Source organism: Callospermophilus lateralis, chromosome 12 (assembly GCF_048772815.1).
Source record: "Callospermophilus lateralis isolate mCalLat2 chromosome 12, mCalLat2.hap1, whole genome shotgun sequence".
In the NCBI taxonomy this organism is placed as follows: Eukaryota; Metazoa; Chordata; class Mammalia; order Rodentia; family Sciuridae; genus Callospermophilus; species Callospermophilus lateralis.
The window spans coordinates 73,042,395-73,062,685 of NC_135316.1; the positions used below are offsets into that span (position 1 = coordinate 73,042,395).

The 20,291-nt window shown below is 35.7% G+C and overlaps 1 protein-coding gene across 1 annotated transcript; it reads right to left on the minus strand.

The window, feature by feature from the left end:
* Positions 1-1,980: 1,980 nt before the first annotated feature.
* Med4 (mediator complex subunit 4) lies at positions 1,981-19,231 on the minus strand. The gene is made up of 7 exons (XM_076872504.1): positions 19,089-19,231; positions 13,337-13,403; positions 9,832-10,002; positions 7,331-7,388; positions 5,646-5,732; positions 4,084-4,215; positions 1,981-2,253 (listed from the first exon to the last, which is right to left on the minus strand). Exons 1-7 carry the CDS (start codon positions 19,211-19,213, stop codon positions 2,081-2,083), a joined length of 813 nt encoding a protein of 270 aa, XP_076728619.1. The 5' UTR covers positions 19,214-19,231; the 3' UTR covers positions 1,981-2,080.
* Between the last annotated feature and the right edge of the window lie 1,060 nt (positions 19,232-20,291).

A 20,291-nucleotide genomic window follows, 5' to 3' on the forward strand; every position in this document is an offset into this window, starting at 1 on the left:
AATTTGGAAAGCAGTATGGAGATTCCTGGGAAAGCTGGGAATGGAACCACCATTTGACCTAGCTATCACCCTTCTCGGACTATTCCCTGAGGACCTTAAAAGGGATAGGGATACTGCCACATTAATGATCTTAGCAGCACAATTCACAATAGCTAGACTGTGGAACCAACCTAGATGCCCTTCAATAGATGGATAAAAAAAATGTGGCATTTATACACAATGCAGTATTATGCAGCACTAAAAAATGACAAAATCATGGAATTTGCAGGGAAATGGATGGCACTAGAGCAGATTATGCTAAGTGAAGCTAGCCAATCCTTAAAAAACAAATGCCAAATGTCTTTGATATAAGGAGAGCAACTAAGAACAGAGCATGGAGGAAGAGCATGAGGAAAAGATTAACATTAAACAGAGACGAGTGGTAGGAGGGAAAGGGAGAGAGAAGGGAAATTGTATGGAAATGGAAGGAGACCCTCAATGTTACACAAAATTACATATAAGAGGTTGTGAGGGGAAAGCGGGGGGAAAAAAAAACAAGGGAGAGAATTGGATAACAGCAGATGAGGTAGAGAGGGAAGATGGGAGGGGAGGGGAGTGGGGATAGTAAAGGTAGCAGAATACAACAGTCACTAATATGTCATTATGTAAAAATGTGAATGTGTAACCGATGTGATTCTGCAATATGTATTTGGGGTAAAAATGGGAGTTCATAACCCACTAGAATCAAATGTATGAAAGATGATATGTCATGAGCTTTGCAATGTTTTGAACAACCAATAAAAATAAAAAAAAAGATACAGGTTACTAACAAAACATATAGCAGCATCTCGGAAAATGTTATTGTCATTTTTTAAAGAAGAGTATACATGTAGATTTTTTAAAAAATATTTTTTAGTTGTAGATAGATACAAAACCTTTATTTATTTTTATGTGGTGCTCAGGTTCAAACCCAGAGCCTCACGCATGCTGGACAAGCAGTCCACCACTGAGCCACAACCCCAGCGCCCCCATGTAGATTTTTTAAAAGAAAAATATTATATTACCTAATATTAATTGAACTAACTTTAGGTAAAATGCTAACAGTTTTCTCCTTTGTATTTCAGTATATTTACTAACTGTTCCACAACCGAAGCTTAATTACATTTTACAGTGAGAAAAAGGACACACTAAAACTGACAGATCGGAAATAACTATACAAGTATCTTATTTAAATATGGAGGTCAACCACAAGTTAAGAGTGGGAATCTGGAATAAGGAAAGAGTTGGTTTCTTTCTGTTCTAAAATGTTTCATACAATTTATTCTTAAAATCAGACAAGACTAAGGTAAATATTTTCAATTATTAAAAAGCATCTCTTCTAATACAAATGTGGGCTTCTGAGAAACCTACCATTGACTGTAATTACTTGTTCAGATATATTCATTATATCATGTACATTTTCACTCCAGAATGCTATGTAAATGTTATAAAAAGCCATTCGACTCACAGCAGTATCTTACTTACACTGAAAACATATTTAAATTAAAAAAGGAAACGTATAAACAAAAGCAACTTTATTTACAAAAATTATAATAATTACAAACAGTACAAATTGAGGCAAGTTCTTCTTTTCTTGCAACAGAAGCCAAGAGACTTTACTTTCAAATGAGTGGTTTTATTCTGTAATATGATGCAGATTCAGCAATCCTCTGTTTTTTAAAAAAAATACCTTTTGAATAATTGCTAGAAGCCTATTAGTAATATGTACATGGGTCATTTGCCTCAAATCTTATTTCCGGAACTACTATATATAAATCCAGCACAATTGGAAGAGAACAAGGTAGGGCAGCACTGAACTACTGAATCATCTTTTCTTTAATAATAAATTTTGTTTAATCCCAAACATTTGTTCTAGTGGATTAGAACTAAAACCATGGGTTTAGGCTTTTAAAAAAAAAATCCACTTTGATTTTAATGTGCTACACAATTCCATCAGAGCCAATACTTATGTGGCTACTGCTTACAAGTAAGCAATTCACTTTCCCTGCTAGTGTTTAAGAAACAGAATTCTACAATATTCAATCTGTATGCTGTCTCAGTTTTAATCAGAGTCACTACTACTACTTGAGGAGTCAGTTGACATAACTTCTACATCATCTTCGTTTTCTTTATTATGTCCAGGAGGTTCCAACAAAAAGTCATTACTGTGATTTGGTGGTAACATATTCATTGACATATCATTTGACTGCCATGGATACTGTGGAGCAAGCACATCTAGAGAAAGAAAGAAGCATGTAAGAACAGTTCTATTTGTAACTTATCTACTTCCTAATTATTCTTCCCTTAATGCAAATAATTTGAAGTGAAGTTTTTAGGGCTCAAAATTAAAATACACATTTGGTCACATTAACGGTGATTAAATTAAAAAAGATGAAGGAAAACTATGTTTTTAGAAACTAGGAACCTATTTCTTTAAAAAAAAAAAAAACTAAAAGACTTCAAACAATTGACATAATTTTTCTTTTGCAAGACATTTACAATTACAACTCAAGTACTGCCTACATCTATATACATATTACATGCTATTATATGCAGAAATACTTATGTTCATCATTCATTATTCTACATTATAAACAAATAATAAAATCTACACTAAAATTATAATATATTTAATGTAGATTGAATGCTTTCTTAGAAGAACTGTTATTATAAATGATTCTGATCAAAAAGCAGTTGACTGACAATATGTGTACAAGAAATATAAGGAAAGACCCAAGAAACATTGTATTTATGAAAATGAATAGAACACATAAATAGGTATAGCTCAAGACTAAAGAAAAAGAAGTCAAATTTAAGAGTTAAACAAGAGTGTTATAACATTAACTAGACAGATATGCTAGTTGGCTTCAAATCTACCTTTCCCTGGACTCTGAACCATTTCTCTTCTGCCAGCTGCCACAATATCAAGTTTTGTCAGTAGAGGGCACTGGTGAGACGACCAGAGAATAGGGACTGGAGAGGGCGGGGGTTCCCGCTCCCCTTTTCTCCTCCAGGGCCTGGCTGGTCAAGAGGTGCTCATGTCTCAGCAACTTTCAGTGATATCCTTAAAGGTGGTTTCTTGGTAGTTTTCACCATAATACCATAAGTGGATTCCCAGTTAAGTCTCCCTGGAACCCGGTGGATAATTCCCTGCTTGTAAGTGCTGGTCTCAAAAACCTGACTTCTCTGCCACAGAATGACACAGCTGTACTAAAACCTCTCCTACTCTGTCCTTTCCTTAGGTCCTGTGTCTTGGTCCTACGTGAGGCAGCAGCTCCCCATGTCTGTTATTCCTGTACTTATTTAAAAAAAGAAAAAAAAAGCAGCTCTCTTGACAACTTAGAAATACCCTGCTATAGTTAATAATTCTTTCAATTTTCCTTCCTCAAATAACTGGTGTGGTTTGTCTCCAGTTACTAGATTGTAACTGGCATATAATCCAGTATAATCACAGTGAGAAAGATCAGGAGTACCTAAGATTAATATATGCACAGTTGCCCAGTTTGTACTTTAGGTAGCTAAATAATGCATATAAAGCATTTTTAATAACAAGAATATCCTTAAAATGTAATGTTAAGCAAACAAAGCAGTATCTATAGCACATTTTTTAAAACAGTGCAAAGATATAGGGATTTAAAAAATGAAATAAAAATATTTAAAGTGACTGCTTTAGAAAGGATACATTTTTCCATTTGACTTTTTCCACTTTACAATGTTCTCCTACATCAAATAAGTTACCTACAAAATATGTATTTATTATTCTATTTCACAACTACAAAAATGATGTTTAGAGCAATAACAATAAAAATGTAGAGGTCTAATGTCCGAGAAAAGTGGTGGAATATTAACAGATAAGAGAGAGAAACAGCTAAGACTAATTTCATAAGCTCCATGTAGAAATGAATCTTTAAAATGGAATAGGCAAAGAGCAGGATAAACTGGCAGAGAACCAGCTATCAAAATAAGTTGGTTAGAATCTCAAATGTTTGCAGTCAAACAGCCCCCATCACTGTCATCTCTGAAAAGCATTAGTCTGTTAGAAAACATTCCTCTGATTAATATTACCTGGCAGTCGGCCTGCTGCAAGGGCATCTCCTGGTAAATGACCATTCACACCGTTAGTGGAAGGATTGTTCATCTGACCCAATAATCCACTTCTCATCTCTAAATCAGTTGGGTATGGTCTACGTGGGTCCCCTAAAAATTAAAGACTACTTTTAATTCAATCATATATAATTTTATATATAAATAATTGTATATAATTATTAATGTAAACAATTAATGTTTGTTGAAGTATTAATTTTCCTTGATCCGCAATAAAAAACTCAAGCTACATTTTAAATTTTGGAATGAGGTCATCTTATCAATTGCCATTGAAAGCATAATAAAATACATGTTTTTGGTTTCTTCTCTGAATCTTCCCGAGAATACATCATTATCTATATGAAACAAAATGAGAAGATAGTCATTTTAGAAAACATTCCAAATGACAATTTAGGAAAATTACACCGTGCTCAATTCTTAACTGCGTTTTCCAGTAAAAAAAAAAAAAAAAAAAAGATATATATTCTGAGGGAGAAGAAATCAGGATACTTTTAAGATAGGAAGGACTCAAATGTTTACTGGAAGGGCTGTCTAAATTAAAACCTTTTTCTATCTTTTTGATCTTGTCATTTAAAAATTAATTCCCATAATTACCTAGTAGACTATCAGGAGCAATGTCATTCCCATTATGAAAGCACACTAAATGGCAGTCTGGGGTTGATAAAAACAGGGCCAGATTTGGACCAACTTTTTAGTAATGTTTCTTACCAACTCCAGATTACTCACCCCCAAAATTGTATTTCCCTTCATGCTTTTATCATGGTAAAACATCAATTTCAGAAGTTGAGATAACACTCTTATTCCTCCAAAGAAGCTCTACCATAAATCTCTTATAGTTTATCCATGGTCAACGTAATTGCAGCTTGTTATTCTCTTTGCTGTTTCTAATTATTCCAGCTCTTTCTAGACCTGTTGTGTTTGCTATTGGGTGCTCAGCGCTTTGTCTAAATTTAGCACGTAAGAGGGTTGAAATTGTCAGTTTCTCAGACTAGATTCTTTGTGAAATCCTAATGGCTCTTAAGAATTAGCTTCTGGCCAGGCTACATTTTATAAGCATATAAATCTATTGCTTAAGAAGCATCACATATTAACCTGTATTTTTTAAGTTATTAACTAACAGAGATTGAACCCAGGGGCACTTAACCATTGAGTCCCAGTCTCAACCCTTTTTAATTTTATTTTAAGACAGGGTCTTTCACTAAGTTGCTGAGGCTGGCTTTGAAATTGAGATCCTCCTGATTCATCCTCGCAAGCCGCTGGGATTTCTTATAAGCATGTGCTACTGTGCCCTGCTACTCTTTTTTTTTAAAAAAAAAAGAGAAGAAATACAGTTACTGGTGTAAATGGCTTTATAGAAAACCAAATTTAGAAAACATATATTATTTATAAGACATTAAAGATATGAAAACAACTTCATTAGCAGATGTTTTTAAGGATAAACCCATTTTGGATTTAAATCTACCTTTGTATTCAGACTCCTAAAAACTTTCAAAACCACATACAACTAGAAGAAGTATTTTTACCTGGAACCCAGGTCAGTGGGGCACACACGGCATTGCTTGCACTGATCCTATGTGCATACTTAATTATTTCTTCAGAGGAGATAGCACCTGAGAGTGAAGGGGACAATGTGACCATTTAGTCTAATAAACATACAAGTTTAGAAATACATGTACAATAGTCACATATCATACGTAAAATATCTGAAAATAATCTCAGCCAGCTGCCTTCCCAAATTTTATTTACAGACATATGCATGTTATCTTGAGTAATCTTGTTCCTTAGTTTGAGTAATACACAGTTACACATAGTCTCAAACTAAGGAACGAGATTACTCATTCAGCAAAATCAACTGACAGAAACAAATTTGGGAGAATAACCATGATAATGCTCAATAATTTAATTTCAATTATTAACTACCATCAAATATCATTACTCTGGAAGCAACAGTGGATAAAAATTAAATTGAGAAAAACAATGTTTCATTTCCCAATGTCATCCAAGCTATAAAATCAGCAGACAGTTCATACTATTCTTTGTGATTAACATGGCTCTAAGTTCTGAACAGACCCAGAGAAAAGTATACAATATATTTATTAGATGAAAAGTTGCTGAATATGTATAGCATAACCTAATTTTTAATTTTTATAATATATGTGCATGTGTGTATTTGCATTTTTATTATACATATACACAGATCTAGAAAAAAAAATCTGGAAATACACACACCAAATATCAACAGCAGCTACCTCTGAGAAGTTAGAGCAACTTACTTTTCATTTTATAAACTTTAGATCTGTTTCCATTAACAAAGTAACTGTGTAAGTGTATGAAAATTTTGAGGACTAAAAATAACTCAAAACTATGGACTAGATTTCAGAAAATCAGTCTCAATCACCTGTTTTGGAGATTTGTTTCCTACTAGAGAAGCCTGGCCCATCTCTCACAGTATATTAGCTATTTTTTTCATATGTAACAGTCAGAAAGTTAGTTCCCAAAGAAATAGGAAAGAGGAAAGAAAATTAGACAATAAATCTGAGGTGATTAAATGTAAATCAAGTTTACAAGTCACGAAAGGCAAGTAATTTGACTTTTTTGGAGGGGTACTGGGGATCAAACTCAGGGGCAATCGACCACTGAGCCACATCCCCAGCCCTATTTTGTATTTAGGATTGCTTAGTGCCTTACTTTTACTGAGGATGGCTTTGAATTTGAGATCCTCCTGCTTCAATATTTAAAGAAAGAGAAAGAGGGAGAACAAAGTGGGACACCAGGGCAGGAAGGCTCTCTGGGACCCTACATCACTAAATATGGCTTACATCTCAAAGCTGTTGCTAGCTCTGACTTAAAAATATCCCAATATAAATTGTCCAATGGACATTCTCTTTCATTCTCTCTATCCTGCCCTCCAAGATCCAATTCAAATCCCACTTCTCATTTCCTTCTCTCAACAATTTTATACACCATTTATTGTACATTTGCATATACAGCCATAATTTGCCTTCTATTATTGTTTCTTATCATCTGATGTGATACTTCTACCTCCCTAAGGATGCCTCCTACAGTGGCAGAACATCACACACTTTAAAATGAAAACTTATTGGGAATCTTTTCAACAGCAGCAAATGATTACCAGTAATATTCTCATCAGCTTCTTGAAACAAGAACTCGGGTTTCTCAGGTCATCCAGTCTTGCCATGGTACTAACCTTTTCTTGCTTTTTCTATTGACTTGAGTTTCTCTTTTGCTTGGTAAACAGCTGTTGCCTAATTTAAACAACATTAAAAGAAGTATGATTTATTTTCACCTTTGTCAGGCATAGTTTTGGGCTTAATTCACAAGATCACTTATATTCACTGGAAAAATCTGCTAAATTTGAAAATCCCCCAAATTTATTCTTCATATTCTGAAACACCATTTGATATCATTTAAGGTAGTTATATTTACTATAAGAAATATTATATTCATGAACCAGCCTGCCATACACAAATAGTTGTTAGAAATAAGGTGTAAACTGAATGATTTGCTAATTTGTTTTGTCATTTATCATCTCTGCAAAAGAGACACAGATCATGCATTTAAAAATTTCTTAATTCTTGGGGCTGGGGATATAGCTCAGTTGGTAGAGTGCTTGCCTTTCATGCACAAGGCCCTGGGTTGGATCCCCAGCAAAACACACACACACACACACACACACACACACACACACACACACATAGAATTCCTATTCTTGCATCTAATTGAAGGGTAGATATTAAGTTTTTCTAGTTTACAAACAACATTCTTGGATTGATTTTCTTACTCATTTATACATCACCTCAATATTTAATGACTGTCATCACAAAAGCAACACCTCATCACCCAAGGTACACCAACAGACAAAGTTAAGCCAATATATGCATATCCTCAGCTACAAACACAGTGGTTAAAAGTTATGAAGTCAGGGGCTGGGGTTGTGGCTCAGCAGTAGAGCGCTCGCCTAGCACGGGCAAGGCGCTAGGTTCGATCCTCAGCACCACATAAAAATAAATAAATAAAATAAAGGTATTTTTAAAAGTATAAAGTCAGAGAGATCTAGGTTTAATTCCCTTCTCCTTTTTTAGCCTCATTAGGCAAATTACTCATTTCCTGTCTTTCTTCATTTGAATACTGGCACCGACTTTATATAAATTGTTACGAAGATTGAGATAATGCATATATAATGTAAAGAATAGGGACTAATACATAAGTACTCAATTTGAGTTGCTATTATCTAACCAAAAAAATCCATTCTCATGGTACTTGTGCACATAAATAATCATATTTTCAGAAATCTAATCAAAAGAATTATATCCAAGCTAGGCATGGTGGGGTGTGCCTATAAATCCCAGGAACTTGGGAGGCTGAGGCATGAGGATCCCAAGTTAGAGTCCAGCCTTAGCATTCAGTGAGACTCTGTCTCAAAATAAAAAGGGCTGGGAGTAGAGCACCCCTGAGTTCAATCCTAGCATGTTAAAAAAATAATAAAAGAATATAATCCAAAATTCTGAAAAACCTTTATCTGCAAGGATATTCGTCAAAACATTTGTTATAACACAAACTTAAAAACTAAACAAAAAGGATATAATTATATAGAAAATGAACATTCAAGTTGCAAGAAAAAGTACTTGAAAGTCTGTTGGCACCCTGCTAATTACAATAAGGTAAAATACCAAACACAACTGAAACTCAAAGGAAATAGGTCAAACTGTGAATGGTGGCATTATACAAGCTGTGGGATTAAAGGTAATTTTTCTTTCTTTCCAGTTTTCTGTACTTTTATAATTTCTTTTGATAGTCAAATATTACTTTCATAAGAAAAACAGATTCATTATAGACTATTTTTTAAAAAGCATGAGAGTATTTCTTCAGTAGGGGTGGTTAAGTTATCCTTGAACTGCTCAGACTATATACTGGAATCTGTTTTGACATATTTTTGAAGGGGTTCAACAGTGATAAGAATGCCAGCAATGACTGGTCCATATGAAAATCAAACTCAGCTGTTTCTGTATTACCATAAAATTGCAATTCATTAGTTAGTATTTAGTGAACAAACTGGGCCAATAATAGCAAATAAGGTCTGAGGTTGTGGCCCAGTGGTAGAGCACTGGCACTGGGTTTGATTCTCAGCATGGCATATAAATAAATAATGTAAAAATCCATCAACAACTAAAAAATATATATAAATAATAATAGCAGCAAATAAATTGCCTCTTCAAAATAGCAGCCAAGAATAGCAAAGGAAAGATTAAATATCTTTCACAGATTATCTAAATCCCACCTGGTTTAAGATAGAGACCAAATCAATTAATGTAAATTTATGAAATTTACGAAAGTAGTACATATTTTTACTGATTTTGAAATATTTTAAAAACTGCAGATTTAGCCTGTTAACAATTAAAACTTACATTAGACCAGGATAAAAGTAAAACTTCTCATTTCTACAATTCAATATTATGAAATCTTTAAATCATGAAAATGTAGTTAGAAAGTAACAATTTTACTACTAATTTTCAGACTATCTGAAAATAGTAAGTATAAAAGGAAATGATAATGGCCTTTACTCACAGAATGTCACTTTCAGACTTCGAAAGTCAAGGTTTTTGCTCTTCAGAATACTTACAATAGAGCTATTTTTCAGAAATAAATTAATAACATCCCTTTCTCTTTAAGAACCAACTGCCAACTTACCAGTATTTGTTCTGCTTCCTTTAGTTGTTTCTGTAGTTGCTGAATATCACTGTCTCTCTTTTCTACTTCTTTTTCTAAAACTTGCATTTCATGATGGATTTTCCCCTGATTAAGTGCCAATTTCATTAGTTCTTGAAATTCCCCATCCCGGTGAATTAATAATTCCAGGACCTGTCATGTAATAGTTGACTAAATCAGACAATAGAAAATTGAAAGGCTACATTTCATTGAGACAAAGAATCCATTCCTGAATTAGCCAGACTATAAAATTTTAACATCTCTGAAACAGTATGTTAATAATAAAAATAGCCTACCAATGATTATTTGGGGAAGCAGATTTAATATCAAGATTTTCTATTTTTTCTGTTCTTCTTTCACGCAAAACAAAACTAGTCTTTCAGAACTAGCAATATGCCAAAATAAGCAGGTTTATTTATTTCCCAGAGAAGAAAAAAATTTTTAAGTTTATTCTTTAAAATACAATGTAATGATGGGGTGGGGTTGTGGCTCAGTGGTAAAAAACTTGCCTTGTTTGCATGAGGCACTGGGTTCGATCCTCAGCACCACATAAAAATAAATAAATAAAGATACTGTATCCATCTGCAATTAAAAAAATATTTTAAAAATACAATGTAATGAAGTTCTCCCATTATTTGGTATTTGAGATGATTTTAGGTGGCACCAAGAACTTACTCTTATAATTATACTTTGTATGAATATATATTAGAAAAAAAATAACTGCTTAGGATAAAGATGGTCTAAAAAAGAGTAATTTCAAAGTATAGTAATTATGTGCATAAATAGGTGCTAAATGGATATGGCAAAAGGCTATGAAGGTTAAAAATGCATAAAACAGAAAGTCTGGGGTTCAATTTCTAGTCTCTCATTTGCTAGCAAGCGTGACTTAGGAAAAGTCACCAACTTCTCCAAGCCCGAGAGACTTTACCTCCTCAGACTTACCCTGCTTAGAAAAAGGGATAAACTAGTAGTAACTATCACATAAGTTATTTGAGGACTCATGATATAAAGGGTCTCTGTTAAGTACACAGAGAGCTTGGCAAAGGCTAGTTAATGCCATCACTACCTATTACAGAATTAAGATGCAAGTCTCACTTTATTTAATAAAACCTCAGAAAGGAAATGGCTATCAAAAATCCAAAATCAGGGTTGGAGCTATAACTCAGTGGCAGAGTGCTTGCCTTACACATGTGAGGCACTGGGTTTAATCCTCAGTACCACATAAAAATAAACAAATAAAATAAAGGCATGCTATCCATCTACAACCACCCCCAATAAATAAATAAATATCCAAAATCAATTTTTAAACTATTTTAAAAAATTCACTGAAGACTAATATCTGCAGGCATGCTTTTTCAAGTTACTTTTGACATCAAATTCCTCTCATTTTAAAGAACCTCTACCAATAAAAGACAGAAAATTAAGCTACAACTTCTATCCATGTATTAAGAATATTTTAAATAACAACTTAAAGCTTTTTCTGGGGTTAAAAAAAAATAAACTATAGTATCTAGTAGACAAATAATTTCCATTTTTCCCAAGTCACAGGAAGTGAAAGCTAAGTTTCCATTTCTATCAAAGCAAATAGTATACATTAGTTGCATGATAACTTTCAAGAAGTTTACAGTTTGACCTAATTTGTATGCTACTAGAGAAAAACATTCTCTTTTCAGTTTGCTCAGCAGGGAAAATTTATTCAACTAAAGTCAGAAAACCCAGGTTCTAGTTCCACTTCCCATAACCACTAGTTCATTTGTTCACCCTGGAGCTCAATCTTGCAGGAGGTTAAACTGAAGATCATTAAGATCCTTTCTAACTCTAAGGTTCTATATGAAATTATAAAAATTCAAATAAAATAGTGGCTAGAAAACTCTCAAATGGATATATGCCTCACTAACATTTACAAGTTTCAATGAAAATAACACAGGAATCCATAGTCCTAAGTATAAGAAAACAATTAGCAGAATTGCTACTTCTTAAAAACTTTAAGAAGGTTAGTGCTGATTATACAGGTCTTAGTTCTATTTTGATTGCATTCTGAACAATCTCTGTGTGCCTGATTCATAGCAAGCATTTAATAAGTGCCTAGGAAATAAAGTCAGGACTTAGATTTCATTTTCTGCACACAGGGTTTGAGGTTAAATTCCTACTTAATCTCATAGGTATTTATTAAAAGACTATTTGATGCTGGGAGCCATCAGCCAAGTAGGTATGACAATTTCCTTGCCAGCGTACCCCCATGTTTCTTTAGTGGAAGGACTCATGGAAATAGGACATTTTGCAGCGACATTGCATGTAAGGTGACCTTGCTCAAGGACCAGGGTGGATCCGTGTTTAGGGTGTTCCTGGTTTAAGATAATCTGAGTTTAGGGTGTTCCCCGTTTAGAATAGGGCATATCCTGCTGCCTGAGTTCCTCTTGAGTTCTTAGGGTCAGACAGTATATTTGGGAGACAGAAGCCCAGTGGAGTAGTAAATTTGGGCAGAGTGTGGATTTGGGCAGAGTGTGGATTTGGGCAGAGAACATGATTTTCCCCAGAACATGTTTGTAGACGGCCTGTGTGAGTTCGGGAATAAAGAATTGCTGTTTGAATCTACAAGCTGTGTGGAGACTCGTGATTTGTGCCCAGCCAGAGACTGTGGCAATTTGAGATTAGGTATCTTAATACAAAACAAAAACCATAATACTGCATCCCTAAGGTTCTCTCACTTGTGGCCTTATCTGAATTCCCTCTCCCCTCAAAGAAAACAGGTTCTCTAACACTACTCTATTGAGTCATCAAATTTCTCTGCCCTCAAAGCATGCTGAAAGATAAAACTAAGATAATCATGAGGCAGATGTTGGGGAAGTCTATTATACCATCTATTATACTGTCTCCTCTTATATTTTTACCTCTTTTTAAAGAAGGTTAATCTTCCCCATTCATTTTCTGTTTAAAATGACTGTGGGGAAAACATAAAATTTATTATTCCTTTAAACCTCCTAAAACATTTCAGAATCAGAAAAAAAAAAATCTTTGCACTAAAGAAAACTGTAAAGTATTTAAAAAATAATAAAAACTACCTGTAAATTCAACACTCACAAAATAGCCTGTATTTACAGTTGTATGCTCTTGTATTTCCATTCATTTTCAAGTTGCATTAAAGGGAATCATACATACAATAAAGAGCTAAGTTTATGAGAACATTCCTTTTGATTTAACAAATTATTTAAATTTCTATTTAACAAATCTTTGTTGGCTAATTCAAAAGACAAAATAAAAATCTATAACTAGAATTATAAGGGTAAATAATAAAATATTTTTAAGCACAATTAAACTTATGTGATATAAAGGAAATATTAAAGGTTTCAAGAAAAACCTTCTGTTCCTACACAAAGTAACCAAAGATAGGAAACAGAAATTCCCTCTCTCTCTCTCTCTCTCTCACACACACACACACACACACACACACAGACACACACTCTTAATTAAGAAAGAAACCACCTACCTGGTTTTCCTCTCCAGACTGTAACAATTTTTGGTTTCTTGAAATAGCCAGCATTTCTATAAGTTCCCTAAAACAAAAACCCCAAAAAAAAAAAAAAAAAAAATTAAAAATTGGCAAAGTAAATACAATAGAAATTTCCTTAACTGCTTTCAAGCCAACCAAGTTAGTTCACTGTACTCACAGCATGCTGGACACTCATGGCTGCTGCCCTGTGGTGACTATGTCTAACCAGCCGCACTACACTCTCACCAAGATTTGGTTGTGTGTGTTAACTTATTTATACAAGTTTTACTTATTGCCACAGTTATATATATCCATTATATAAATGCCAATAAAATACGACTATGAATAGAAAGAGGCCTTTCCATTAAACCTAAGCTGAATGCTTATAAAGATTCAACAGAGGTTTGCAAAGGACAACTGTGAAGAACCAGGGAAAAGTCAGAAAAGCTCAAGGAAAGTCTGCCTGATGAAAGGCTAAATTCTCATTTCCCTTCAAAGAAAACCAAGTAGAAAATGTGGACAATGCATTATGAGTGGAAAACACCTACATCAGAGGTCTGCAGGCCAAATTAAGCAAGCTGCAGTTTTTGTAAACAATGTTTTCTTGGAAGACAGTTATGCCTAGTGACTTATGTATGTCCATGATTGTTGTCCCTCTACAAGGGCAGAGCTGAGTAGTCTGCAGAATGGACCATATGGCCTGAAAAAGCATAAATACTTACTATCTGACCCTTTACCGAAGAGCTTTCTGACTCCTGTCTTATATGAAAGATAAGCAATGAAACATAAGTTTTTGTTTTAAAGTAAAACAAAGCAATTAAGGAATGCATGAATCATTTTTTAATGATTCTCCACTTTAATTGAATTTACTAGCTAAACATCCACGAGGTAAGAAGGATGCTTACATATAACAAAACTCTCAGTGGTAGAGCCTTGCCTAGCATGTGTGAGGCACTGGGTTTGATTTTCAGCACTACATATAAATAAACAAAATAAAGGTCCACTGACAACTAAAAAAAAAATCTTTAAAAAACTTCATCTTAATAGATATGCCAATTTTCCTATATGAAAATTAGTATGAAATTAGGAAAAATATAACAGGTGATATTTTGTATTACTTTCAAACTTTCTGATATTTGGGAGTTTTCAAAATTATGTGAGAGAGAACAGCTTCATGGCTACCTATCTGACACTGCTCTGGTTAGACCCAGTGTTTGAACCTTCTCCTTAGCTGCCACAGTATTTTTACCTGCCTTCCTTTCCTGCTAGCTTCATACCATTTTTCTGACTGGTGCCAAGTAAACTGAATCCTCTCCACTACTACTTCCCCATATCATTGTGTATGAATTAATTAATGAGTGAAAAAAAGTGGATATGGAAATGCAAAGTCTTCATTCATTCATCCAATCATTCATCAAATATTTATGTGCCAAGCATTTGCTTGATGCTTAGGTTATTAAAATGAACAATAGTACTTAAATTCTAATACAGAAGACAGAAATAAAGCCAGAATGATAAAAGTTGAATAGAAAATAAAGCAGAGTGTTACTTTAAAGACTGTCTGCAAGGTGAGTTGGACACTTAAACTGAATGGTCAGGGAAGGCCTCTCTAAGGGATTTTTTTTTTTTTTTTTTTTTTTTTGAGGAAAGATATGAATTAAATGACAGGAGCCAGCCTTGAGCTCTGGGAGGAAAGAATACTGAACAGAAGACACAGCTAATTCAGTAGTCCAAAGATCCTCTGAACACTGAAGAGAGGGATACTAAGTGAAAAAAGGTAGGTTTGTAGGACTTTATAGTCATAGTACTGGTACATGACTAGTGTTTCACTCTGAATGCAAAGAGACACTGGATCATTTTAAACAAGGAAACCTGTGACCTGGTTTACATTTTTAAACAACCACTGAATTGACCGTAATAGGGCCAGGATGGGAAGCAAGTTAGGTATTGCAGGCAAAGATGATACTAGTTTTGACTAGGGTGTAACCTTTAGAATTTAGTAATAAAAATGGGGAGAACACAGACAGATTAGGATATACTTGGAAGGCAGAGCTGACAGAACTTGCTGATAAATTAAAGTGACATTACTTGAAGAATTATATCAACCTTTTACTGGACCCCAGAGATGAGAGGTGGTTTCAGGTACGGTAGTGGTAATTAGGGAAGGGAGAGTGTGGTAGGAAATGGAGACTAAGTCTTTTCCTGTTTTTCTTGCAAATCTGGGAGTAAACATTTATAGAAAGTCTTCCAAGGGCTCACCTTTGGCATAGGAGTCGGGGGGGGGGGGGGAGCTAAGATTTAGTGCTGTTCCATAGCAGTCCCTAGGACAAAGAAAAAACTTCTGTCCTCCTTAATTATGAAAAGAAGCTAAAGGAACTTCCCTGCCCATTCTCTGGTTATAGGTGTGAAGGTAAGAGCCCTGTCCTGACACAGAGGAAGAAAGTCTATTCCTGGCATAACAAATTAGAATCCAGAAACCTTCCCCCAGAGACTATAATTAACATAGAAGTTAGAGCCTATTTTACTGGTGGCACTACACTTCAAGTAAATTACAGGTAAATAATTAAGAGCCTGGTGTGGAAAACTCAGGACTCCTATCAACATGGTTTCTACAGGACAGTGAGTTCTCAGGTACAAACAGGTTAAACTTCTGTAGAGAAGTTCTAATGACCCAGATGGCAAACCAGTAAGTGACATCTCTTCCACTACCACCTACCAACATCCAACCATCTTCAGGATTCCAAGAAGTAAATTTTCACTTATCCCTGTCATTCTTTAGTGATGAACAAATACGGTAGCAGATAAAGTCATCCAAAAATCAAAGAAAAATTAACTACCAGATTATGGTTATTATTACAGATTGCACAATACTGAAGAAAGAAGAAACCAATCTGTCAATCGATACAGTGAGGAAGACTATAAATTAAAGAGAAACCAGTCTTTCTGGCACCTCTGGAGAAGAACAACAGAACTACAGTTTCTTTCAAAAAAAGCAAAAGAAAACTCAGCACCTCAGCTGATCATGTACAGCTGGAGAGTTTGAAGAAGAAAGTTTCAGAAATAGGTTTTTGAGAAAAATTTTACATGATTTACTACTTCTGTGGGTAAATACATCTCATCAAACAGGAAATGCTATACTCGCAATGAAGCAAAAAAAAAAAAAAGAAGAAGAAGAAAGAAAACAAATATGAAAAGCTGTAAGTTGGTCAAATCTAAATTTAGACTAAAATTTAACATAACTGATTAATTATGCTATCTCAAGTGCAGAGTACATGAATATCAAGTATACGAAAACCCACAGAATCTGAAAGCATCAGAAAAACACACTTCAGAAACCCAACCTAGCAGTCAACACAAAGACAAGATCTCAAGGCTGACTACAGAGTTGTCCAACATATAAAGACCATTAACCTGGGGCTGGGATTATAGCTCAATGGCAGAGCACTTGCCTTGCACATGTGAAGCCCTGGATTTGATCCTCAGCTCCACATAAAAATAAACAAAATAAAGATACTATGTCCACCTATAACTAAAAAAATAAAATAAAAATAAGAAAAAAAAACATCACTCTTGATGGATAGGCTCAGGAAAAAACTGAACTTGGTGAATACAACACACACACACACACACACACACACAGGTTATTTTAAAAAATTACGCTACATCAATTAAAGTTTAGCAAGAAATGAACTTACTGAGCTTTAAAGTAAAAAGAAGTATAGTTCAGTGACTATTCAAAGGGAAAAAATTTTAATAAGACGTACCCAAAACAAACAGCAGCAGCTACCTCCTAAATAGGGTGTCACTTCACAGAGATTATAGTTACAGAAAAACTGACCCTCACCATCCATACTATATGGCTCGTCAAAATGAACAACAACAAAAAAGTAAAGAACATTTTAAGTTGACTGATTTCACACTCAACTACCCTACCAAAATTCCTTAGCAAAGATATTAGAAGCCAACAAGTATTAAATTTAACTTCAGGTGAGAATTCTTCCAGAAAAAAAGGATTAATAGTATTTCAAGTAGAACACTGTACAAAATTCAAACTGGAAAAACTGGCTCATACATGAGAAACAGTACTTTACAATTAATCATTAGTTGTTTGGAATTCAATGAAACACAAATTTGTATCAGAACTATGTGGCTACTTCTCCAAGGTATCTCAGAAACTGTGACTAAAATATCATTCTAAAAGCATTGGTTAAGCTGAGCATACTGAATTTTTCGTATGAGCACCAGTCCTATTTAGAAAAGCAGGAGACTAGGTACATTTATAGAATGTAAATTTTAATAACTTACAAAAACAACAATATGAACTAAACAAAGCTTCAATTAGTTGTCCCAAAGATATCCAGGATACACAGAACAAAGGAGTGAATAATGTACTGGAAATATCTTACTCCAAATACTGACTTGCTAGTTTCACTTTACTAAGAAAAAATGTGAGCATTCATTTAAGATTAGCTAATAAGGAAACTCATGGATCCTATATAACAAACTACAAATCCAGCAAAGAAGGAAAAACAATTATGAATCTATGAAACATACAGTAAAGAATACAAAGTAACAAGGTCCTTTACTTTTCATTATCAGATATAGATATCAGCTGTATGCGTGATATCCTTTTCTATAACCAGCAGTACAATGGATTTGTTTACACCAGCATCATGATAACCATATAAGTAAAGTTTTGCATTACAATGTTAGGGTAGCTAAGAAGTCGTTAGGTAATAAATTTTTTTCTGCTCCATTATGGTCTTATCAGACCACCAGTGCATATAACCATATTCAGTCCATCTGTGGCTAAGGTATTGGCACTTCAGCTCATTGGACAATGGTACTCTACCAAATATCATTTTTAGTAGGAAAGTGATATGAGATGCCCTTTTAAACACACAATCTAATATTGGTTATTACAGAAGAATAAAATACAGACGTATGAAAGCAAGTAAAACTGTTAGGGGCCTGAATGACAGTGGGATAGGAAAGAATGGGCAAATCTGGAAACAGAAGTAATGCAATTTAACAACCAACTTAAAATAAAGCCGTTAAGAAAGCCTCCAATTTGAAAGGTTTATCGTGAAAGGTAAAAGAATATGGACAATGACATCCTATCTCTGCCACACAGGCAACACTCCAGCCAACACAAACAACTTTAAATTCCACCACGTCGGGCAAACTCCAGGTTTCCAGGCTTCTGCACTTGCTGTGCCATCTCCCTGCCTCCTAATGGGTCTGGCGAACTCTTCCCAAGCAGCCCTTTCCAGGAAGTCTGCCCTGACCACGGCCGGAACAGGTGCCCGGTCCTTGTTGCTCACCTTTCCTCTAAAAACAGCCCCTGTGCCCGTCCTTGTTTACACATCTGTCTCCCTCTTGACACTGAGCATCTCCACTGCGGCCTCCAGCCTCCCTCTCTACAGTCTCCCAGCGCTAGGCACCTACGAGGCATTTCTTCACTGTTGGGAGAGTGTGGACGAAGGGGCTCAGACCCAGCGATTTCTTAACGTCCTCCACGGTTCTTAGCGTTCCAGAGTCACTACAATTACTAATATCCTCTAGCGGGGGGACAAAATGGTGTTCAAGAGTTCAGGAAGAATGGAGACCCTCACATAGGACACTTGTGCACCGTAGATTCCTGAGCTCGACCCGCCCAACTGACTCCCAGGGAACAACGCAAAACACCCCGGAGTCAGTTCTGCGGCCCGGAACCTGCTCTACCTGGGCTCTCAGGCCGGAACTTTACCTCGAAAGGACCTCCAGGTCTTCAAGAGCAGACAACAGCCGCTCCCTCGTACTGTTACCGCCAGACGATACCGAGCCACCCGCCAGCCTTTCTTTCTCCTTCTCCCCACTCGAAGAAGCCGCCATGTTCCAGCGGGCCAGTAACCGAAGCATGCGCAGTATACGCTGGCGCCGCGAGAGGCAGGCTGGGAAAGCGGAAAAAAGGATCGCCGAGGCGAGGGGTAGAGAGGCCAGGCCAGAGCGCCCTCTGTGCTTGTGGAGATGCACTGCGGGCGCCGGCGCCATCTGCTGGTTTAGGGAGGGCTTCTTGGATCTAAATTCTGGGAGTAATTGCTGGACCAAAACCAGGAGACAGCTATGGGCTGGTTCTCCTGGACTTCTGTTTTTCCAGCAGCAATAAGAGGTTTCTGATCAACAGGCTTTAAGCATCTTAGGGAATTACTTAATTGTCTACCTTTTGCGTCAGTTTCTTCATATGAGATGTGTCTCCTCGGTATTAACCTCTCTTCCGTCTGTAACTCATCGTTTTATTCCAACCCTCCTGTTGGGCCCCACTGGGAGGCTGCGGTAGGCACCTTAGAACAGGAACCGTGTCCCCCCCACCCCCCCAAGAAAACCCAGGTGGCATAAAATTTACCGTCGTTAACTATTGTAAATATAGTGCTAACTGGGTATTAAAGACATTCCTACTGTTAAGCAACCATCCATCCCCAAAACTCTTTTTTTCATTTGTAAAATTGAAATTCTATACTCATGAAACACCAGCTCCCCCTATCTAACCTCCTTACAGCCCCTAGCCACTACTCTATGAGTTTGACTACTCTAAAAACTGTGCCCTCAAGGTTCATCTGTGTTTCAGCATGTCTCAGAATATCCTTCCTTTTTAAGTTTGAATAATATTCTATTGTGTGTGTATGCGTGCACGCGCATGCACACACACATACACACACACACACTCCATATTTTGCTTATCCATATATCTGACAATACACACTAAGTTTGCTTCAACAGGTATTGTGTGTGTGTGTGTGTGTGTGTGTGTGTATTCATTCCTGGGAATGGAATCACCCAGGAACACTCTACCACTGAGTTACATCCTCAGCCCCAACACCCATTTTTAATTTTGAGACAGGGTCTCACTAAATTGCTGAGGCTGTCCTCTAATTTACAATCCTTAGGAGTCACTGGGATCATAGGCATGCAC